We start from the raw sequence: 21,575 nt of genomic DNA on the forward strand, positions 1-21,575 counted from the left end.
CCTCTAGGGACCCCCTGCGAGTGGGGTCACGCAGGACGTGTCCTTCTGTGTCTGGCCTCTGTCACTGTGCACAGTGTACTTAAGGTTCAAGATCCCTGTTTTGTTTTATTTTTTTTTGAGAGAGCGAGCAAGTGTGCGCATGTGAGTGGGGGAGGGGCAGAGAGGGAGAGAACATCTCCAGCGGGCTCCGCGCTCTCAGCACAGAGCCCGATGCGAGGCTCAGACCCGTGAACCATGAGATCGTGACCTCTGCCGAATTCAGGAATCTCATGCGAGGGGCGCCTGGGTGGCTCAGTCGGCTGAGCGTCCGACTTCGGCTCAGGTCATGATCTCGCGGTCCGTGAGTTCGAGCCCCGCGTCGGGCTCTGTGCTGACAGCTCGGAGCCTGGAGCCTGCTTCATATTCTGGGTCTCCCTCTCTCTCTCTCTCTCTGCTCTTCTCCCGCTCATGCTGTCTCTCTCTGTCTCTCAAAAATAAACAAACATTAAAAAAAAAAAAAAAGAGTCTCATGCTTAACCGACTGAGCCCCCCAGGCACCCCAGGATCCCTGGTTTTTAGTCAGATCCTGCAAGGGGTCCCTGCCACCTCCCAAGGATTCCAGAACCTCAGCTCTTCCCCGGGGTGTGAGCGGCCAGGCGGGAGATGGCTGTGCCGAGCACACAGGCGAAATTTCTGATCGCTCCTGTGCTCGGGCTGCGCTCTTTCTAGATGTCGGTCTCAAAACGAGCTCGAAAGGCCTCCAGCGACCTGGATCAAGCCAGCATGTCCCCATCCGAGGAGGAGAACTCAGAAAGCTCTTCTGAGTCAGAGAAGACCAGTGACCAGGTGAGCAGGTGGCTGCCTCCGGGGGTGGGCGGGCGGGGGCACACACGCACCCACGCACGCACGGGGGCCGAGCCGGGGCCAGTCCGTGGGGCCCACGCTCAGCGCCTTCTCTCTCTCCGCCCAGGACTTCACCCCCGAGAAGAAAGCTGTGGTGCGGGCGCCTCGGCGGGGCCCCCCTGCGGGACGGAAGAAAAAGGTAGAGGGGTTTTTTCGTGTCTTGCTCCCACCTGCCTGCCTGCCTGCCTGCCTGCGGGAACCCCCGACAGGCTCTGTGTGGTCGCCAGCCACTGCCCGTGGGTAGAGTCTGTCCTTTCTGGAGGAGGGTAGGGCCCAGGCCACCAGGGATCACCACCGTCCGCCTCTGCCTGCACCAACGGCTTCGGTGTGTGGTTTCCGAGGGTGGAGTGTGCAGGGCCCGTCTGTGGGCCCGGAGGCCGCCCGGCTGCCACCACTCCTGAGAGGAACACAGAGGCCGGTGCAGAAAGTGGGGTGCTGGAACGCTGGCCTCAGAAGGGAGAGGGGTGTCCTTAGGGGCCCCGTGTGAGGCAGGGAGAGTGGGTGTGTGTGGAAGGGAATGCACACGTGTTGTGTGTCCGCATCCCGCGGACGGTGTGCGTGTGTTCGAGTGTGTGCGTTAGGTGCTTGGGTGTGTATGACCGTGCCACCTGTGTGCATGGGAGTGGGGAGCAGGATGGGGGCGGAGACAGGAGGAGGGCCCTCCCCTCACTGGGCCTCCCGCCCCTATTCTGCACTGGGAAGGGCTGTAGGGGTGCCTGGGGGGGGGGGGGTCTCAGTCCGTGAAGGTCCAACTCTTGGTTTCGGCTCAGGTCGTGATCCAGGGTCGAGGGATCGAGCCCCGCATCAGGCTCTGCACTGTGTGGGGAGCCTGCCCGAGATGCTCTGCCTTCCTCTGCCCCTCTCCCCTGCTCACGCGCCTGCTTTATCTGAAATAAAAAAATTTAAAAACCAACCAAGAGCTCTAGCCGCGGAAAGCGCGGCGGCTCTCCTCTGCCTCCCCCCGCTTCCCCGAGGGGATGAGGCCCGGGACCCCCCCACGCTGAGCCCAAGGAAGAGGCGGTTGTTTGCGGGGAGGGGGCTGCCCGTGGCCTGTGTCCTCACCTCTGCACCCCCCGCCTCTCTCAGAAGGCGCCCTCGGCCTCCGACTCCGACTCCAAAGCGGAATCCGACGGGGCCAAGGGCGAGCCTGTGGCCGTGGCCAGGTCCGCGCCGTCCTCTGCCTCCTCCTCTTCCTCCTCCTCCTCCGACTCGGACGTGTCCGTAAAGAAGCCTCCTCGGGGCCGGAAGCCAGGTAGGGCGCGGACCGGGGCGCCCCCCCCCCCCCCCCCCGCCGTCCTGGGGGAGAGATCCCGCGCCGACCGCCCCCCCCCCCACCTCCTTCCCTGCAGCTGAGAAGCCGCCCCCGAAGCCCCGCGGCCGGAAGCCGAAGCCAGAGCGGCCCCCGAGCAGCTCGAGCAGCGACAGGTGGGCGGCAGGCCGGGCGGCGGGCGGGCGGGCGGGCGAGCGGGCGGCGCGCCCCCGGGCCCTCTAACGGGCGCGCCTCCGCAGCGACAGCGACGAGGTGGACCGCATCAGCGAGTGGAAGCGCCGGGACGAGGAGCGAAGGCGGGAGCTGGAGGCCAGGCGGCGCCGGGAGCAGGAGGAGGAGCTGCGGCGGCTCCGCGAGCAGGAGAAGGAGGAGAAGGAGCGGCGGCGGGAGCGCGAGCGCGGGGAGGCCCCCGCCGGGGGCAGCGGGGGCAGCAGCGGGGACGAGCCGGGCGACGAGGACGAGCCCGTGAGGAAGCGCGGCCGCAAGGGCCGGGGGCGGGGGCCGCAGTCCTCGTCCGACTCGGGGCCCGAGGCCGAGCCGCAGCGAGAGGTGCGTCCTGCTGGCGCGGATGCGGCGCTACCCGCTAACCGGGAGCAGGGGCCCGGCAGGTCCCTTCCCGCCGCCCGCCGGGTCGGCGCCGGTGGGGGTGGGGGTGGGGGTGAAGCGGTGAACGAGACACCGAGACCCGCGCCGTGGAGGAGCCGGGGTTCGCGTGAGGGGGCCAGACAGGGGACAACGTGAGGTGCGTTCCAGCACGTTGGGTGCGAAAGACAAGAAGGCAGGTCAAGGGGCATGAGCTGTCCGGTGGGCTTTTCAGTTTTGGGTGGGGTAAACCCTAAAGGCTTTAGCTGAGAAGATGCCGTGTGTGCCGTGAAGTAAGGATCTGAATGGAGTGAGAGGTGGTCTGGGAAAGTATCTGGGGAAACAGCACGCTGGGCTGAGAGCACAGTCTGTGCAAAGGCCCTGGGGCAGGACCAGGCCTGGTGTGTTTGAGCAACAACCAGGGGGGCCCATGTGGGTAGAACGGAGAGGTGGAGGGGGGAGAAAGAGGAGAGGGGATGGGGCAGGTCGTCCCGAGCCTTGGGGTCTCAGGGAGGACTTGGGCTTTTCCCCCAGGGAGGTGGGAGCCCTGAACAGGGCTGTGGGCCCGAGGAGGGCAGACTTGACTCCTGTGTTCACAGGTGCCCTCTGGGTGCTGCGGGGGGCAGGACTCTGGGACGAGTGGGGAGCAGGTAGGCCTCTGTGAGCATGAGGGGTGACCCGCAGGCCCAGGGCAGTCCTGCAGGCTCGTCAACACCCCACTTTCCTGGCACTCGCAATCTGCCTGGATCCGAGCCTCACTTCCAGGCCTGTCACCTTCTAGACCGAGCCCCACGGGATAGAGGACGACCTTACTCTCTCCCTGTTTTCCCTCGGTCACAAAAAAGGGCCCAAGATCCCTGCCCCAGGAAGTGCAGATTGTGGGGCCGCTCCTCCCGTTGAGTGAGTGGTCCTTGTAGGGCCTGAGACGCTGTCACCTGGGGCATGTGCTGGACCCAGGGGTCGTTCTTCCCGTCCTGCCCGGTCCGCCAGTTCCCAACAGTGCAGTGGTGGCAGGCGGTGGCAGGCTGAACCTCTAAAGGGAGCGCCCGCTGCCTGCCACAGCCCTGTCCCTCTCTGGACACCGCAGGCAAAGAAGGCGGCCAGACAGTCACAAAGCACAGAGCCCTCGAGGAGACCCAGCCAGAAGGAGAAGAGAGGGCGCCCCGAGGAGAGGCCCCGAGCCAGGTCGGACCCGCTTTGCCTCTCCTCCCGCGGCTACCTGGGGGCCCACCTGCCCCGTTCTGGTCCCTGCGGCTCCCGGCCTCCTGGGGATCCGTCCCCCCTCACCCCGTACAGGAGGGACCCGACTTCCGAAATCAGTCTTGGAGATAGATCCAAACCAAGTGGGGCCCCGTCAGTAGGAACCACTGCTCCAGACTGAGGTTCTGCCCCCCAGTGGACACCACCCCACGTATCTGGTTGTCACGCTGGGGGTGTTCCTGGCATTGCGGGGGTGGGCCCAGCTTGTTGCCCCGCCCCCCACAGGGCCCGGATGTTCCTCAGAGAGCGACCCGCCCCTTGTCAGCAGTGCTGAGCGGGGGACCCTGTCCCCCAGACCAGTGGTCCTCAGACTGGGAATCCAAGCCGGGGGGATACCACCCATCCGCCTGGCCGTTTGCTAAGCAGGAATCCAGCATCCGCAAATGAACCTTCCCGATGGGAGTTTGGCGGCTGCCTAGACCAGGTCCCAATGGGCCCTGATCCCTCCTCCTCCCCGACCACGCACACAGAGGCCCCCGGGGGCAGGGGGGCTACGCGGCAGGCGAGGGTAGGGCTAAGGGGTGTGACTCCACAGGCCCCCCAAGGTGGAGCGGACCCGGAAGCGGTCAGAAGGGTTCCCGCCCGACCGGAAGGTGGAAAAGAAGAAAGGTGAGGAGGGCGGGCCACCAGGGCAGGTCCTCTGCTCCCATGCACGTGCACGGGTCGAGGAAGCTGGTCGGGTGGCGGGACCGGGCCAGGGTGGCTTCTGCGGCTGCAGTCACGTGCAGGTGCTGCGTTCTCTCCTGGCCGCAGAACCTTCCGTGGAGGAAAAGTTGCAGAAGCTGCACAGCGAGATCAAGTTCGCCCTGAAAGTCGACAATCCGGTGAGACCCTCCTCGGGGTGCGGAGGTTCCTCCAGGCCAGGCAGTCCCCCAGCCCCTCGTGTGTGTGGAGCCCCTGAGAAGTTCTGGGAAACTGAGGCAAACCCTGGGCCTCGGTTCACCTGGCGTCCTCCAGCAGGGGGCGCCACCCGGGGTGTGCTGCTTGGTGTCCCCACAGGTGGCACCGGGCGGTCCTCCAGGTTCTGGGTCTCCACCACCACCCCTGGGGGTCCCTGTCGCTCCGCCTGCCCCCCAGGGCACTCCCTAGGGTCCCCTCAGCTAGGTGCCGCCCCTCCTCCTCTCCCCACCCTGCAGGATGTGAAGAGGTGTCTGAACGCACTGGAGGAGCTGGGGACCCTGCAGGTGACCTCACAGATCCTCCAGAAGAACACAGATGTGGTGGCCACACTGAAGAAGGTGCGGTGGGATCCTAGCAGCGGAAGGGCCTGGGGGCCGGCGGGGGTAGGGGTCCTGAGGGGCACAGCCTGGGAGGTGGCGGCCTTGGAGGCGGGGCTCTGGCGGGGGGCGAGACCCGCTGCGTCTCCTGAGCGGGCTTCTCGTGGGTCAGATCCGCCGTTATAAGGCCAACAAGGAGGTGATGGAGAAGGCTGCAGAGGTCTACACCCGGCTCAAGTCTCGGGTCCTGGGACCAAAGATCGAGGCCATCCAGAAGGCGACCAGACCTGGGACGGAGAAGGAGAGGGCCGAGGTGGAGAAGGCAGAGGAGGCGCTGGCTGGAGAGGAGGCCCCCACGGAGAGGGCGGAGGACGAGCTGAGCGCTGGTGAGGAGCAGGGCGGGAGCCCTCGTAGACCCTCAGAGCCAGACAGCACGGGAAGCCGTGCGTGCGTGGGGGCCGCGTGTGGGAGCGTCGCGGGACAGGCTGGCTGGGCCTGGGAGGGCCAGGGGTGGGCCGAGAGGAGAAAGAGGGTGTTTCCCGAAGGGACAGTGGTGCTGGGTCCCTCAGCGACAAGGGGGCTGTCGCGCTGTCCTTCCCGCTAGGGTTACGTGGTGCTGATGGGGGCTGCGGAGAGGCGCTCCTTCTTCAGACCTGAAGTCTCCGCAGCCCCAGGGCCGGCCTGCAGGGGGCGTCTCCTTATTTCTGTCCCCAGGCTCCGCACACGTGTTTCCCCGCTCATTTACAGGTCGCTCCCTGTCTCAGGCTTGTAGGTGCGGGGGCCCAGAGCCGGCTGCAGAACCCAGCACATGCCCCAGCCTGACGGACGAGCAGTCCCGATGGGTCTGGGAGGTGTGGGCCGGGGGCATGTGGTGGGCACCCTGCGCCGGGGCCCTTGAGGGGGGTGGAGGCTCCTTTAGGGCTCCTGTCCCCGGACCAGCTCGCTCGCTTGCTCCCGGCGGGCAGGGCCACGGGGTCACGAGCCCCTCTCCCACCCAGATCTCTCAGCCCCGGTGAATGGCGAGGCCACGTCCCAGAAAGGGGAGAGCGCGGGGGACAAGGAGCAGGAGGAAGGACAGAATTCCGAGGAGGGGCTGGGGTGCGGCTCCTCTGAAGAGCCCTTACACAACAAGTAAGTATCGCCGGGGGGGGGGCTGCGGCCACGGGGGCAGCTTCCTGAGAAGGCGTCCACTGCGCGGGCTGCTCGCACCCGCCACCCCTGCCGCTGACCCGTGGGTCCCCCATCCAGGGAGCTGCTCTGGGCCCGGCCCCCCTGGGAGGGTGGCTTCCTCCCGTCGCTCCGGGAACGGGCGCGTGGGCTCCCGGGTGCGGACGCCGCCGTGGTGAGGACCCTGGGTCCGCCCTGGGGCCTGGCTGGGGCAGCGGAGGGCGCTCCGGACATGGCCGCGCTCCCCGGGCGCTGGGTCTCTGCTGGCGGTGGAGGGCTGCGTGCTCACCCGCACCCGTGCTGTGTCCCCACCAGCAGCGCGCAGGAGGCCCCCGAGCTGGACGTGCCCGGGAAGGAGCGGCAGGAGCGCTCGAGGGTGCGGATAGCCTCAGAGTCCCTGGACGAGGAGGACAGCTGAGCCCCGGCGGCCAGGCCCACCCGTCGCACGTAGATGCCCCAGGCCTGCCCCGGCCCCCGCCCACCACCCAAGGAGCAGAGACCTGTTGGGGAAGCGCTGTGCTGTCCCTTTGTATCTGTCCCCTGGGTTGTTTTTCTGCCTAACTTCTGTGATTTCCAACCAACATGAAATGACTATAAAGGGTTTTTTTAATGAAAGTCACTTTTATTGACTTGGTTGTCTAGTGTTGCTGGGGCAGCTGTCCAGGACCCGTCCAGGGACGAAGGATTTAAGCCGTAGCATTCACAGCGAACGTGAACTTGGTTGCGAAGGTGCCCCTGCCTGGCCTGGCCCTGCAGGGCTGACGGTGAGGGAGAGTGGGGGTGGGGGGTGGGCCTTCATAGAAGTAATGGGGGTTCGAGTGGAGGCTGTGGTCTGACCCTCCTGCGTGCGGCCGCCCAGCACCCAGGCGGGAGCAGGGACCCAGCGGGCGGGCCTGGGCCCGGAGGGTGGAGACCGTGCTTCTCTGTTCCCAGCCAGGCTGCAGGTGGCTCCGGGACCCCCGAGGCAAGATTCAGGGTCCCCAGAAGCAGTAGCTCGGGGCATTCGAGCCATTCAGGCTTGGGGGCCGCTGTGGGCTGGCCAGTGTCCTTGATGTTCCAAGGGTGTGAGCACTGGGGGCAGGACTTGCTCTGTGACCTTGGACGAGTGGCACTCCCACCCCGGGCTTCTCATTCCTCACCTGTGTAAGGATCCCAGGCTCACGGGGCCATCACGCGGATTCAGACAGACCCCCGCACTGGGCAGTTGCTGGCTAAACAGTGGCGTCCACTGTATGTGACTTACCCTGCCCTGGCCAGGAGCCTCCGTTCCCACCGAGGCTGTGGTCAGGCTGGGACTTCCTGAGCCTGGCGCCCCTCATTTGGTTTGGCTGGACTGGAGCTCCAGCTCCTGTGCTCAGCTTGTGTGAACGTGTCCAGCATCTCTTCCTGTGATGACAGTGCGTGAGGGACACCAAGGAAGGACGGGTGTCAAGGAAGAACCCGAGGGGCTTCCTGACCCGTTCCCCGTGTCTCACATGGCCAGTGCCCAGGAGCCTGGCGACCCTTTGGGGGAAGGCTGGTGTCGCGTCCTGGGCTCAGAGCACCGCATCGTGTGTGAGAAGGGGCTATATGGTCCTGGGGCCTGACCGGGGGGTCGAGGGTGGGATGCGGGTTCTGGGAAGCGGGGTCTTCCTTGGCAAGGGTCCCCCCGGCCGGAGGACAGGTGAGGCCCAGGGAGAGCGTGCCTGGCGTCCTGTAGTCCCACGTGCCACCCTGGCGTGGCTGCCCTGGGCATTTGGGGAAGTGTGGCCCAGAAGGATGGGGTGCTGCGTCACAGCTGTTCTCCAGCCTCGACCAAGTGTGGGGCCTACCTGAACGTGCTGAGCACCTGCGGTCACATACCCGCCCCCACCGTCCCAGGGCTCCGTCCCCTGCGGGGAAGCTCTGCTGGTCCTTCCTCAGAGGCCTCAGCCCAGGTGCTTGGAGGGCCACAGAGCATCAGCTCCGGGTAGGCCCAGGTGGGAAGTGGCTGGTTTTATATCCGCCCCCGTCCAGTCCTCCAGCCGGCCCGGGGCATAGCCATGGCTGCTGGCTGCCGCAGCCTTGACCCTCACAAAGCCCCCTGGCCACACTGAGCGTCGGCAGAGGTGGGAGGAGCCTGTCTTGGGGTGACAGTGGCCTTCTGGTACATTCGGCTGCAACGGAACATGGTTTGCTGAGGGCGTATGCTTCTAGAGCGAGGATAGAGCCGGGAGCCCAGGAGGGAGGAGCAAGAGAACTGGACGGAACCTTCTAGACTTAGGCACGTGTCCGTTTCTCTTTCTTAATGGCAGTGCTTGCTTGAGATCCTCAGGCAAACACCCTCCGTCAGCGGTCTTAGCAACCCTGGGCCCCCAGACCCGGAGGAGAAGGGGTGAACGGTGCGGGCAGGCCTAGAGCCGGGTGCGTGGTGCCGCTGAGCTCACGGTCCTTGGTGCCCCCGCTGGGGCGAGGCAGCGCAGGGTCCAGACCTTCGGGGAGGGGGAGCCGGTTTGGGGCCGGGGAGGAGGCCCCGCAGAGGGCCCCCCGTGGGCCGGGAGCGGCCTACAGCCGCTGCCCGCCGGGCGGCAGGGCGAAGGGCCCCACCAGCCAGCAGAGCGGCGGGCCGTGCTGCACGCTGTCCAGCATCTGCTCCAGCTCTTGCCAGGCCCGGCCCACGCCCTCGTGGCTCCGGGCCAGGCGCTCTGCCGGCAGCTGCTGGACCGAGCTGGCCGAGGAGACCAGGCCGTAGAGCTCACACAGGCTGTGCCGCGCCCGCCCGACACGCTGCTGGAGCTCCTCGGGGAGGCCCTGGAGGCCGGAGGCCAGGGAGCTGTAGGCCACGTGGAGCTGCTGGATGAGGCTGCAGGCCTTGGACAGGGCCCCGGCGTCCGGCACCTGCGGGAGTGGGGAGCGAGGTAAGCAGGGGCGGAGGGAGAAGAGCGGGAGCCTCAGCGTTTGCTTACGCACCTCTTGCGTCGCGCCTTCCTCCGCTCTGCTGCTCGGACCCTGGTCTGGAGGTGACTGGCCCTCTGGAGCCCGCTCGGCCTTCTGAATCTAGAAAGAAAGAGACGCCGGCGGAGAAATTACAGCTGGTCCCCTGGGGACGTTTGGGTCTGGCCCTGGAGCCTCACGTCTAGACCTTTCCCGGGCACGGTGGAAAAGCCACAAAAAAATAAGATCCTTTAATAAGAAACGAATTAAAAGGTCTCTGAGGTGCCTTCCAGAGTCCCCCTCTCTCGTGTCCCACATCCCTGCTTCGGAGGCGCATTCTGAACCGGGTGCCTCTTGCTGCCATGGAAGCCACCCCAGAGGCCCCACTGTCCATCACGTGCCGGGAGTTTTGCAGGAATCTCCCGGGTCCAGCCCGTTCTCCCATCAGCAGCTAGGGACCCCCTAGAAAAACCTAGGTGGGGTCAGGCCACTCCTCAGTCCTGGGTGCTGGGGGGGGGGTGCTGGGGGGCATCCCTGGTCCCCACCTCCTCCATGCCAGGAGTCCCCCCCCCCCCCCCGTTGTGACAACCACAGACATCCCCACAGATTGCCAAGTGTCCCTGGGAACAGAATCACCCCCCCAGGGGACACTTCCTAGGTTAAGGGGTTCCACTGGCCCCCAGGAGCCTTTACATTATGTTGACCACCTCTCACCTGCTGAGGTCATGGGAGGCTGCACACACAGGGCAGTGACTTACAGACCTTGAGGTCACCCTGGGTGGTGCCGTCTAACCGCTTGGAGATGCATTCTGGTGTCTGGGGTGAGCACGGCTTTACTCGTTATTTTTCCCCCATAATTAACCCTGGCTTTCCCCTCCGCGGCACTGCTAACACTGGCGCTGGTTCTGGATCATTCTGTGTGCTGTACTATTGGTGTCCTGGGCACTGGGGGTGGGGGTGGGGGGCTGAGCAGCGTCCCTGACCCCACCCACTCAAGGCCAGGAGCACCATTTCCTGCAGTTGTGACAGCCACAGATGTCCCCAGACATGGCCCAGTGTCCCAGGGGCCTGTTCACTCCCGTGGAGATCCCGCTGGATCGGACCCGCGGTCTTCGTGCTGTGGCCCACCAGAGACCGTGGGGCACCGACTGAAATCACCGTTGTGTGGGTGCAGCCTGGGGATCTGGATTCAGGCAGCATTGCTGAGTTCTTCACTGCATGCGTATCTAAACATCTAAGAGCCATGACCTTGGAGACCGGGAGGTCCTCAGAGCTGGGGGACCCTCGCCGTCTGCACTGGCCACAGGGGGCTGCCGCTGGACGGGGCTCAGCTCCGCCTCTGGCACAGAGCAGGAGCCGACAGGTTAGCTGTCCGCCGTGGAGAAGCCTCCGTGGGGCTCAGTAGATGCCCGTCGGGTCACCACACGTGGATGGGGGAGCGTGGGGAGGGGAAGGCTCTTACCAGCTTGAAGACGTCCTCCAGCTGGGCCAGCGCGGCCCTGGCCTGGAACTGGCCGTGTTGCAGGTGGCTCAGGGCGTGCTCAAAAGCCCGCTGGCGGAAGCCGGGGGCCAGGTCGCTCAGACGCACAAAGTAGCTGCGCTGGTCGGCCGTGAGCACCCTTGGCTCAGGCTCGGAGGCGGCAAGCTGGGCTGCGGGGAAGAGGGGATCACTGGATCCGAGAGGCCCCGGGCTTGGGTTTTACAGAAGTCCAGCCCCGTGGGAGGTGGGCCGGCCACGCCCTTCTTACCTTGCTCCTCGGCATCCAGGGGCCGGAAGACATCCCCCAGCTCCTTCAGCTCGTCCCGGAGTGTCGCGAAGCTCGTGGGTCCTTCGTGGCCGTGCGCGGTGGCCACGTGCCCCGCATCCTCCCTGCCCAGGGTGGCCCCCTGGGGACGTGTTGCTTCAGCGGTGGCTTCCCGGACAAGGTCCAGGCCTGCACCAAGTGTGGCCGGGGCGCTAGATACTCCGGGGGACAGAGCTTCCCCTCCTTTGCGGGGGGCACTGGAACTGGTGAGTCCACCCCACACAGGGTCCCGGGTGCCAGGTAACCAGTTCTGGATGGTGCCGAGACCAGTCTGCACTGCCCCCTTGGCCACGTTCCCTGCCCCTGTCACCCCAGCGGCCATTGTGTCTTTGGTGCCTGTGACAATATTCTTGGTGATGTCCAGGCCGGTCTGGACGGTGCCCTTGGTCATGCCCAGTGCGCCTGTGAGCCCAGTAGATAGGGTGTCCTTGGTGCCCGTCAGGACAGTCTTTGAAGTGTCCAGGCCGGTCTGGACCGTGCCCTTGGCCATGCCCAGTGCACCTGTGAGCCCAGTAGACAGGGTGTCCTTGGTGCCCGTCAGGACGGTCTTTGAAGTGTCCAGGCCGGTCTGGACGGCCCCTTTGGCCACATTCATGGCTCCAGTCACCCCACTGCACACGGTGTCCTTGGTGCCTGTCAGGACAGCCTTGGTGGTGTCCAGGCCAGTCTGGACGGTGCCCTTGGCCATGTTCATTGCCCCAGAGAGCCCCGTGGACACAGTGTCCTTGGTACCCGTCAGGATGGTCTTTGAAGTGTCCAGGCCGGTCTGGACGGTGCCCTTGGCCATGTTCACTGCCCCTGTCACCCCAGCGGACACGGTGTCTTTGGTGCCTGTGACAATATTCTTGGTGGTGTCCAGGCCGGTCTGGACCGTGCCCTTGGCCATGACCAGTGCGCCTGTGAGCCCAGTAGATAGGGTGTCCTTGGTGCCCGTCAGGACGGTCTTTGAAGTGTCCAGGCCGGTCTGGACGGTGCCCTTGGCCATGTTCACTGCCCCTGTCACCCCAGCGGACACGGTGTCTTTGGTGCCTGTGACAATATTCTTGGTGGTGTCCAGGCCGGTCTGGACCGTGCCCTTGGCCATGCCCAGTGCGCCTGTGAGCCCAGTAGATAGGGTGTCCTTGGTGCCCGTCAGGACAGTCTTTGAAGTGTCCAGGCCGGTCTGGACCGTGCCCTTGGCCATGCCCAGTGCGCCTGTGAGCCCAGTAGACAGGGTGTCCTTGGTGCCTGTCAGGACGGTCTTTGAAGTGTCCAGGCCGGTCTGGACGGCCCCTTTGGCCACATTCATGGCTCCAGTCACCCCACTGCACACGGTGTCCTTGGTGCCCGTCAGGACGGTCTTTGAAGTGTCCAGGCCGGTCTGGACAGCCCCTTTGGCCACATTCATGGCTCCAGTCACCCCACTGCACACGGTGTCCTTGGTGCCCGTCAGGATGGTCTTTGAAGTGTCCAGGCCGGTCTGGACCGTGCCCTTGGCCATGCCCAGTGCACCTGTGAGCCCAGTAGACAGGGTGTCCTTGGTGCCCGTCAGGACGGTCTTTGAAGTGTCCAGGCCGGTCTGGACAGCCCCTTTGGCCACATTCATGGCTCCAGTCACCCCACTGCACACGGTGTCTTTGGTGCCTGTGACAATATTCTTGGTGGTGTCCAGGCCAGTCTGGACGGTGCCCTTGGCCATGTTCATTGCCCCCGAGAGCCCCGTGGACACAGTGTCCTTGGTACCCGTCAGGATGGTCTTTGAAGTGTCCAGGCCGGTCTGGACGGTGCCCTTGGCCATGTTCATTGCCCCAGAGAGCCCCGCGGACACAGTGTCCTTGGTACCCGTCAGGATGGTCTTTGAAGTGTCCAGGCCGGTCTGGACGGTGCCCTTGGCCATGTTCACTGCCCCTGTCACCCCAGCGGACACGGTGTCTTTGGTGCCTGTGACAATATTCTTGGTGGTGTCCAGGCCGGTCTGGACGGTGCCCTTGGCCATGCCCAGTGCGCCTGTGAGCCCAGTAGATAGGGTGTCCTTGGTGCCCGTCAGGACGGTCTTTGAAGTGTCCAGGCCGGTCTGGACGGTGCCCTTGGCCATGTTCACTGCCCCTGTCACCCCAGCGGACACGGTGTCTTTGGTGCCTGTGACAATATTCTTGGTGGTGTCCAGGCCGGTCTGGACCGTGCCCTTGGCCATGCCCAGTGCACCTGTGAGCCCAGTAGACAGGGTGTCCTTGGTGCCCGTCAGGACGGTCTTTGAAGTGTCCAGGCCGGTCTGGACGGCCCCTTTGGCCACATTCATGGCTCCAGTCACCCCACTGCACACGGTGTCCTTGGTGCCCGTCAGGATGGTCTTTGAAGTGTCCAGGCCGGTCTGGACCGTGCCCTTGGCCATGGTCACTGCCCCTGTCACCCCAGCGGACACGGTGTCTTTGGTGCCTGTGACAATATTCTTGGTGGTTTCCAGGCCAGTCTGGACGGTGCCCTTGGCCATGCCCAGTGCGCCTGTGAGCCCAGTAGATAGGGTGTCCTTGGTGCCCGTCAGGACGGTCTTTGAAGTGTCCAGGCCGGTCTGGACAGCCCCTTTGGCCACATTCATGGCTCCAGTCACCCCACTGCACACGGTGTCTTTGGTGCCTGTGACAATATTCTTGGTGGTGTCCAGGCCGGTCTGGACGGTGCCCTTGGCCATGCCCAGTGCACCTGTGAGCCCAGTAGACAGGGTGTCCTTGGTGCCCGTCAGGACGGTCTTTGAAGTGTCCAGGCCGGTCTGGACCGTGCCCTTGGCCATGTTCACTGCCCCTGTCACCCCAGCGGACACGGTGTCTTTGGTGCCTGTGACAATATTCTTGGTGGTGTCCAGGCCGGTCTGGACCGTGCCCTTGGCCATGGTCACTGCCCCTGTCACCCCAGCGGACACGGTGTCTTTGGTGCCTGTGACAATATTCTTGGTGGTGTCCAGGCCGGTCTGGACCGTGCCCTTGGCCATGCCCAGTGCACCTGTGAGCCCAGTAGATAGGGTGTCCTTGGTGCCCGTCAGGACGGTCTTTGAAGTGTCCAGGCCGGTCTGGACAGCCCCTTTGGCCACATTCATGGCTCCAGTCACCCCACTGCACACGGTGTCCTTGGTGCCTGTCAGGACAGCCTTGGTGGTGTCCAGGCCAGTCTGGACGGTGCCCTTGGCCATGTTCATTGCCCCCGAGAGCCCCGTGGACACAGTGTCCTTGGTACCCGTCAGGATGGTCTTTGAAGTGTCCAGGCCGGTCTGGACGGTGCCCTTGGCCATGTTCATTGCCCCAGAGAGCCCCGCGGACACAGTGTCCTTGGTACCCGTCAGGATGGTCTTTGAAGTGTCCAGGCCGGTCTGGACGGTGCCCTTGGCCATGTTCACTGCCCCTGTCACCCCAGCGGACACTGTGTCTTTAGTGCCTGTGACAATATTCTTGGTGGTGTCCAGGCCGGTCTGGACGGTGCCCTTGGCCATGCCCAGTGCGCCTGTGAGCCCAGTAGACAGGGTGTCCTTGGTGCCCGTCAGGACGGTCTTTGAAGTGTCCAGGCCGGTCTGGACGGTGCCCTTGGCCATGGTCACTGCCCCTGTCACCCCAGCGGACACGGTGTCTTTGGTGCCTGTGACAATATTCTTGGTGGTGTCCAGGCCGGTCTGGACGGTGCCCTTGGCCATGCCCAGTGCGCCTGTGAGCCCAGTAGATAGGGTGTCCTTGGTGCCCGTCAGGACGGTCTTTGAAGTGTCCAGGCCGGTCTGGACAGCCCCTTTGGCCACATTCATGGCTGCAGTCACCCCACTGCACACGGTGTCCTTGGTGCCTGTCAGGACGGTCTTTGAAGTGTCCAGGCCGGTCTGGACCGTGCCCTTAGCCACACCCACTGCCCCTGTGACGCCACTGGCCACAGTCTCCTTGGCACCTGAGAGGGCAGACTGGGTCATGCCCAGGCCTCCGTGCACCACACCTTGAGCTGTGTCCACCACGTTGGCCATCCCAGAGGAGATGGTGTCCTTGGTCTTACTCATCTTGGAGCTCACCAGGTCCTTTGCCCCAGAGGTCATCTGATAAGAAAGGACACGCGTGGTCAAGGGGAGAGTCCGAGGCGCTCCGCACCCCAGACTTCAGCCAGCCTGATCCCTCGCGTGCGTTAGGGCGAAGGACTGTCACCCAGAGAGTCTGCCCGTCACCTCCCACCTGTACACACTCTGCTCTCACACTGTCACCCAGCCATGGCCTTCCAGGGCCCGGCCTTCGCGAGCTCTGTCACAGCGCTGGGCGGCGCCCCTGATTGAATAGATCCCCACTGCCAGCGGCAGGTCCCCACACCTTGGGCTCAGTGCCGGGTGCTGGGTGACATAGTTGGCTCGTCTTGCCTACTCTTCAAAGGGCAGTGTCTCTAATCTGGTCAAACTAACAACGGGTTGTGGTGGCCTGAGTCGCCACCACTCGCTTTCAACCACAAGCGTGCTGTTTTTAATCCAGAGCTTCTTAACCGGGGTGATTCTACCCTCCAGGGCACCCTGGGTGGCGTCTACGGACATCTGTGGTTGCCACGACTCGGGGACAAGGGTGCCCCAGGCGTCGAGCGAGCAGGGCACAGGGATGCCGTGCAATGCCCCCCGCAGTGCCCAGGATGCGCCACAACCAGGAGGGATCTGGCCGCAAACGGCCACAATACTGAGATGGAGGGAGCCCGGAAATTTTGTTCTTACCTCTGCCCACCTGCTACCCTGCCTCGTTTCAGGTGGGCACTTGGGCTGTGTGCCTGCAGAGACCTGAGTTCGAATCTCAGCCCTCCGCCCCTCCCTAGCCCCCCGCCGTGACCTCAGGCAAGACACGTCCCCTCTGAGCTTTTTGGCTGAAGCCCGGCCTCCTTCAAGGATTGTGGAGGAAGGGAGTCAAGGTGCCTGAAGCGCTTTGCAGGAGATTGAGACTAAGACGGGGAGGGAACAGGGTGTGGCCTTGGCTGTCCCGGTCTGTTGTCATCTGGGCCAGAAGGGCCACTGGCATTCCTCGTTCCTTGAGCTGAGGGCAGAGGGGAGTAGAGTAAGACTGCAGGGGGGCGGGGGGCGGGGTGGGGGGGTGGCGCCTGGGTGGCTCAGTCCGCGAAGGGTCCGACTTCGGCTCAGGTCACGATTTCGCAGTTCGTGATTTCGAGCCCCGAATCGGGATCGGCACTGACCGTGCGGAGCCTGCTTGGGATTCTCTCTCCCTCTCTCTCTGTCCTTCCCCCACTCTCACTCGCTCTCTCTCTCAACATAAATAAATAAACTTTAAAGAAAAATAAAAAAGACTCCAGGATAAGCGCTTAAGCATGCCCAGTGAAGCAGTCCTAACAGGGCTGTGGCGCCCTGCTGTGGCCCTTAGCGGTCGCGCATCAGTCACTCCGTCCGGCCCAGCCTTGGGGACGTGATAGCGAGGGGAGAGTCCCTTTCATCTGAGATGGATGGAAGGTGCAGGAAGGTTCCCTAACCACGCCTGGCTGTGTGACCTTCAGCAAGCTGCTTGGCTTCTCTGTGCTTTTTGGCTGTTGTGTGGGGTATTCTCGCTCCCTTCCTCGCGGGGCAGGTTCACCAGTAAGCGGCACACAGAAAGCACGCAGCCCCAAGCCTGGCGTGCGCTGAGATGCCAGTGTTTCCGGCCCGTTATAGCTAGACAGAGCGGGAGACCATGCGCAGCCTTGCCGCGCCGGGCAGGTGGGCGGTGGTCGGCATTGCACCCATTTCGCAGATGTGGAAACGGAAGCTCAGAGGGGAGACTACGCCTGGAATCGTGGCCACAGCAGGACGCACTGGGGTGTCTGCCCTCCCCTTGGCCTACGACAACCCCCTCCGAAGGCAGGAACCGAAACCTCCCCCGGAGAAGCGCCAGAAGGAGGCGGAGGCCATCAGGCCTCAGGTCGACCAGCCCCTCTCACCTTATCTGAAGGCGGCCGCTGCTTCTCCCCGCCGGCCGTCTGCTCCAGGTTGGCGGCTGCTGTGGGCACAGGAGCTGGTCAGGCAACCAGGAGGGGCGAGGGACATGGGCTGGCATCAGCCAACGGGCCTGGGGCCCGTTGCGTAATTGGTGGGCACAGCCTGAAAGGTCAGGAATGTCCCAGCCGCCCTGCCAGGGACAGCAGGAGGTGACATCGACAACCAGTGACTGAGCCCTGCCGGAGGCTCCCCTGGAGCCCTGGGGCTTTGGGCTGCTGGTACGGAAATTCTCTGGAGTTTTCTATGCCCGGGTCCCGGGCGCTGGACACTCACCCCGGAGGGGACCCGAGGAAGGGTATTAAGGGCCCCGCCCCAGCCGCAGCTGCCTGTCTGGCCTGGGTATGTGGGGCAGGAGTCACTGCCCTGGGGCGCTGGGCCCAGAGTGAGCGAGCGTCCAGGCCCACGCTCCCCTGCATCAGCCCCTGCCGCCAAGGCTACGTGACCCCAGGGAAGCCAGCCGCCTTCGCTGGGAACCAGGATGGAAACCTTCAGTGAGCTCAGACACGGGGAGCACCCAGTCCCTGGTGCATCAGAAATGGGGTGGGATGCAGGGGAGGGGTTGAGAAAGCAGAGAGACAGGCTGTGTCCACACCCTCGCTGCTGCTGGTCATGCTCCTTTGGGCCCCTCTCCTGCCCTATTTAGGCCTCAGTTTCCCCCATCTGGTGCCACCTGAGCACGCCAGCCTGGAGTGTCTGTTGAGGTGATGCCGGCACGTGTGAACCCCCACTCCCCCCACAAATGATCCAAAGTCCCTGCTCGGGGATGTTTATTCCCGGGACCCGCCTCTAGAGCCCCCGCCCCCGCGGAGATGTCCACTCACCCTGAGCCTGGGGCTGCGCGGACGCACCCGCAGGGTCGGCGACCGGCCGGACCTCTCTCGCAGAACTGTGGGCGCTGGCCACGAGGTTCCGGGCAGAACTGAAGCCAGGCAGGGACCCCAAGAAACTTCCCAGGGTCTACACGGGGCAGGGGGGAAGCGTTAGCAGGGCCAGGGTGCTGGGTGGGGGGAATGCCTTGGACAGCACTGGGTTCCTGCATCCCCTCGGGCCCTTCATCCTGGGTAGACCCCAGGAGGGTGTCTTAGCCTCTCTGAGCCTCAGTTTCTTTGCCTGGGCCACGGGCAGAGTCAGCCTGCCTCCCGTGGACAGAGGAAAAGTTCATCCTCCGGGTCTCCAGAGGCCTTTTCCCTCCACGGCCCCCCCATTTCACAGATGGGGAAACTGAGGCCCAGAGAGGGGCCATGGCTGGTTCCAGGTCACACGGTAAAGAAGGAGCTGAGGGTTGCTTGTGTCCCCCCGCTCCCCCCACCCTTCAGCTTGGGACCGGAGGGGACAGTTGGTACCATGGCTCGCAGAGCCTTCCCACCCCACCCTTCCCAGGCCCTCCGGACCCCGGTACCGTGAAGGTCACCTTCCCAAGGTTCCGGGGGGTCCCCAGGTCCTGGCAGGGATCTCCCGCACCGCACCTCCCCTCACCTTGCCCTTGGGTTTGGGAGGATCCCGGCCTCCTTCATCTTGGGCAGACATGGTAATATTCTGAGCAGCTGGAAAGGGGCGGAGAGGGTGTGTGAATCGGGGGGCTCCCGGGCCTCCTGCCGCACCCCTCCCGCGCCGGCCACACCCCTCCGGCCCAGCCTCACCCTGGCGTTGCTCACCTGGGGTGCGTGAGGGTCCCTCAGAGCCACAGGCGGTGCAGCTGGGGGCTGGCTCTGCTCTCGGCTACCAGGCCTTATAGGGTCTGGGGCAGGCCCGGGCCCGGCCGGCAGAGGCAGGCGGCCAGCGGGCCGGGGGAGGGCCCTGGGCGGTCACGTGCAGCCTGCCCAGCCCAGCGTGGGCCCCGGGCCCAGGACCTTTCCCCTGCTATCCGCACCGGGCCGCCTCTGCCCACGGCACGCCCCCCCCCCCCCCCCCCCAGCAAGGCCGAGGGATTTGCGGACCATCCCCTGCCCCCAAGGCACTGCCCACATGCTGTCTCGGCCTCGGGTTTCCACCCACGAAGTACAGTTCAGAGCTCTGCTTTGCCGCGACCCCTTGGCCAGTTACCATCCACCGGCCTCAGGTTCCTCTTCCAGACGCCCTCCCCGTGGCCCGCAGGGTCCTGCTTTCCGCCTGCCCTCCCCTCCTCCAGCTCTCTCCCCCTCGCCCGCTCTCCTCCAGCCACGCGGGACTCCTCACGGTTCCTCCAGCACGCCAGGCAGGGTGCTGCCCCGGGACCTTTGCACATGCTGTTCTCGCTACCCGCAGAGCCCTTCCCCACAACGCACAGCTCCCCTCCCTCAGGCCTGTTTCACTCCGAGCTACGTCTCCGGCGGCAGAAATGTACCTGGCACACGGTCAGCCTCTAAGGGATGTTTGGCTGGATGGGCCAGCTCATAGGATAGTTCTGAGTGTGAAATGTGGTCAAGCATGGGACCTGTTTACCCCAGTGCCGGGTACCGAGCAGGTACTCAACAAACGTGAGCTTCGCATTGTCCGGGCGGGGAGAGAGGAGCCCGGTCTCGCCTGAGCAGGGAGGGGATGCGTCACTCTCCGGGAGGGACTTCCCTTGATAAATTAGGGCCAAAATGCGGATGGATACAGAGTGCCAAGAGAACAGGGGGATCCTGGCAGTGAGATGCCGGCCTGGTGGGCTTGGGACAACCCAGGGTGGCTTCCTGGAGGAGGCGTCCTGGGCCGGAGACCACAGAGCCAGGAAGTGGCAGGGACAGGATTCAAACCCAGACCCAGAGCCTGTGTACAGGGTGGGCTGACGGTGGGTAGGGGCACAGGCCAGCAGAGAAGTGACCTCTCTCCCCGAGCTAAGTCTCCCCCCTGCCCGCTCCTGGGACAGGGGCCCCAGCTGCACGCTGGTGGAGACCCAGTTGGCCGTTCTGGGCGCTGAGCTGGGAGGAGGGAGGGTTCAGACACAGCCCGATGACCCCCAGGTCATCTCCTTGGAGCAATCGCGTGTTTACCAAACAGTTGGGGAACAAAATGCGGATGTCCCCCAAACTCTGTCCTCCCGGCCAACGCTTCCCAAAGGTGGCAGGGGAGGCGGGAACCCCTGCGTGGGCCCCTCCCCTTCCCACAGGGCCGCTGCGGCACAATGATGGCGGAGAAACCCAGCAAAGACCATCAAAGTGCCCGTAAACACCGGAGTCAGGTCCCGCCCTCCTCTGCCCACAGCCCCCCAAGCCTCTGCCCTCCCTGGGGGAAAACCTGAGTCCTCCTCCCGCCCCTGGCCCCCGTCACCTCCCTGTCCTCCCCTCTTCCCTTTCTCCCCTTGACTCACTCGGCTGCAAACACACGGGCCTCCTCACTGTTCCTCCAACACACTCGGCCCGCTGCTGCCCCAGGACCTTTGCACCGGTGGTGCCCCCTGCCTGGAACGCTCCTTGGTCTTTGCTTCTATCTCACCTCCTCAGACAAGTCTTCTTGGCCCCTTCGTCCCCTGTTAAAAAATATACACCCCTCCTCCTGCCCTCACACGCTCCCCATCCCTCAGCCCTGTTATGTTTTTCATCACCTACTAACACCAAGACGATTTCCGTCTGTTTCTTGTTTATTGTCTGTCTCTCCCACTGTATTGTGGGGTCCCCGAGGGCAGGATTCGTATCTGGTTTGCGCCCTGCCGGGCACAGCTCAGCAAGGGAAGGAGCTTGCCCACCCAGGCGTAGGCAAGGCTGAGACTCAACCCCAGGACCTTATCTACTGCTCCACCCACTCCCAGACTTACCTCGACCCATTATCTTTCTCTCCCCACTCTGTCAGACTGATTCCCCCACTGCCGTGCCTCTGCCTGAGCCCTTCCCTCTGCCAAAATGCCCTTCCTGTGTGCCATTCTGCCCATCCTTACCTAGCCTGGCCCTCTGGGAACCCCCAGCCTCACCAGGGGAAGAGAAGGCAAGGTTGCCTGTGGCTCCCAAGTGCAGGTGGAGGGGGCTTGGAGTCCCAAGAAGGTGGACTGTGGACTGTCAGAGCTAGGCCACTGGGGTGGAGTGAGGGAGAGCTTCCTGGAGGCGGCGGCATTGGAGCTGGGGCTACAAGATGGACGAGTCCGAGAGACGGGTGGGAGGGTGGGAGGGCACGGCCTCAGCAAAGGAGTTTGGATATTTGGTCTGAGGGTGACTGGGAGCCATGGAGGTTTCTACGCAGGGGCAGGGAAGTGAATCCGGCCGGTGGGAAGTGGTCCAACCTCCCAGAACCGCCCCTGGGCCGGGTCCTAGGGAAGCCAGGGGCCACCCTGACCTCACCACATCAGACTGTGGTTTCCTAACACCCCACACGGCCACAGGGGAGTCTCGGGGGCGGCTGAGAATTCGGTGAAAGGATGGGAGGGCCCCCAGGAGACTGGCCTGTGGCCCTTCCCCTACCTCGGTCTGCCCCATCCGGACCAGTGCGGCTGGAGGAATTGCAGCATGATGAGCCCCCGCAGGCCTGGGGAGGAGTATCACTCCTTTCAAACCTTGAACCCTGGCTTGGGCCTTGCGGCCCCACACGCCTGAGGCCCCCCGCACCCTGGAACCAACACCCACCCCGACCTGAACGGAGGCCATAGGCCTTTG

At 64.4% G+C, this 21,575-nt stretch overlaps 2 protein-coding genes across 10 annotated transcripts in view; one reads left to right on the forward strand and one right to left on the reverse strand.

Annotated features, from left to right (window-relative positions):
• HDGFL2 (HDGF like 2) overlaps positions 1 to 6,997 on the forward strand; it is a 21,170-nt gene extending 14,173 nt beyond the window's left edge. The window contains exons 5-16 of one of the 2 annotated variants that reach the window (XM_045491586.1): positions 709 to 825; positions 950 to 1,021; positions 1,969 to 2,134; positions 2,232 to 2,307; positions 2,392 to 2,701; positions 3,822 to 3,919; positions 4,530 to 4,603; positions 4,748 to 4,818; positions 5,131 to 5,232; positions 5,384 to 5,597; positions 6,210 to 6,342; positions 6,694 to 6,997. In XM_045491586.1, the coding sequence (XP_045347542.1) occupies positions 709 to 825; positions 950 to 1,021; positions 1,969 to 2,134; positions 2,232 to 2,307; positions 2,392 to 2,701; positions 3,822 to 3,919; positions 4,530 to 4,603; positions 4,748 to 4,818; positions 5,131 to 5,232; positions 5,384 to 5,597; positions 6,210 to 6,342; positions 6,694 to 6,796 (1,536 nt within the window). In that variant the 3' untranslated portion in view covers positions 6,797 to 6,997. The remainder of the gene's footprint in view (positions 1 to 708; positions 826 to 949; positions 1,022 to 1,968; positions 2,135 to 2,231; positions 2,308 to 2,391; positions 2,702 to 3,821; positions 3,920 to 4,529; positions 4,604 to 4,747; positions 4,819 to 5,130; positions 5,233 to 5,383; positions 5,598 to 6,209; positions 6,343 to 6,693) is intronic. The other variant, XM_045491587.1, reaches the window with a different exon arrangement.
• PLIN4 (perilipin 4) lies at positions 6,979 to 18,819 on the reverse strand. Of its 8 annotated transcripts, none has more exons than XM_045491580.1 (13): positions 18,687 to 18,819; positions 18,508 to 18,575; positions 17,853 to 17,988; positions 16,974 to 17,032; positions 14,437 to 15,117; positions 13,689 to 14,337; positions 13,384 to 13,490; positions 12,556 to 13,086; positions 11,808 to 12,060; positions 11,019 to 11,510; positions 10,733 to 10,920; positions 9,307 to 9,393; positions 6,979 to 9,234 (listed from the first exon to the last, which is right to left on the reverse strand). In XM_045491580.1, the coding sequence occupies exons 2-13, from the start codon at positions 18,556 to 18,558 to the stop codon at positions 8,902 to 8,904; spliced, it is 3,567 nt and encodes a 1,188-aa protein (XP_045347536.1). In that variant the 5' UTR covers positions 18,559 to 18,575; positions 18,687 to 18,819; the 3' UTR covers positions 6,979 to 8,901. The 8 variants fall into 8 exon arrangements, with proteins under 8 accessions (XP_045347536.1, XP_045347539.1, XP_045347537.1 ...); XM_045491583.1 differs by adding an exon at positions 12,259 to 12,302 and having other exon boundaries at positions 12,897 to 13,086; positions 13,384 to 14,337; XM_045491581.1 differs by having other exon boundaries at positions 12,556 to 12,599; positions 12,897 to 13,086; positions 13,384 to 14,337.
• Positions 18,820 to 21,575: the final 2,756 nt, after the last annotated feature.

The sequence above is a fragment of the Leopardus geoffroyi genome, chromosome A2, assembly GCF_018350155.1.
Source record: "Leopardus geoffroyi isolate Oge1 chromosome A2, O.geoffroyi_Oge1_pat1.0, whole genome shotgun sequence".
Lineage (NCBI taxonomy): Eukaryota > Metazoa > Chordata > Mammalia > Carnivora > Felidae > Leopardus > Leopardus geoffroyi.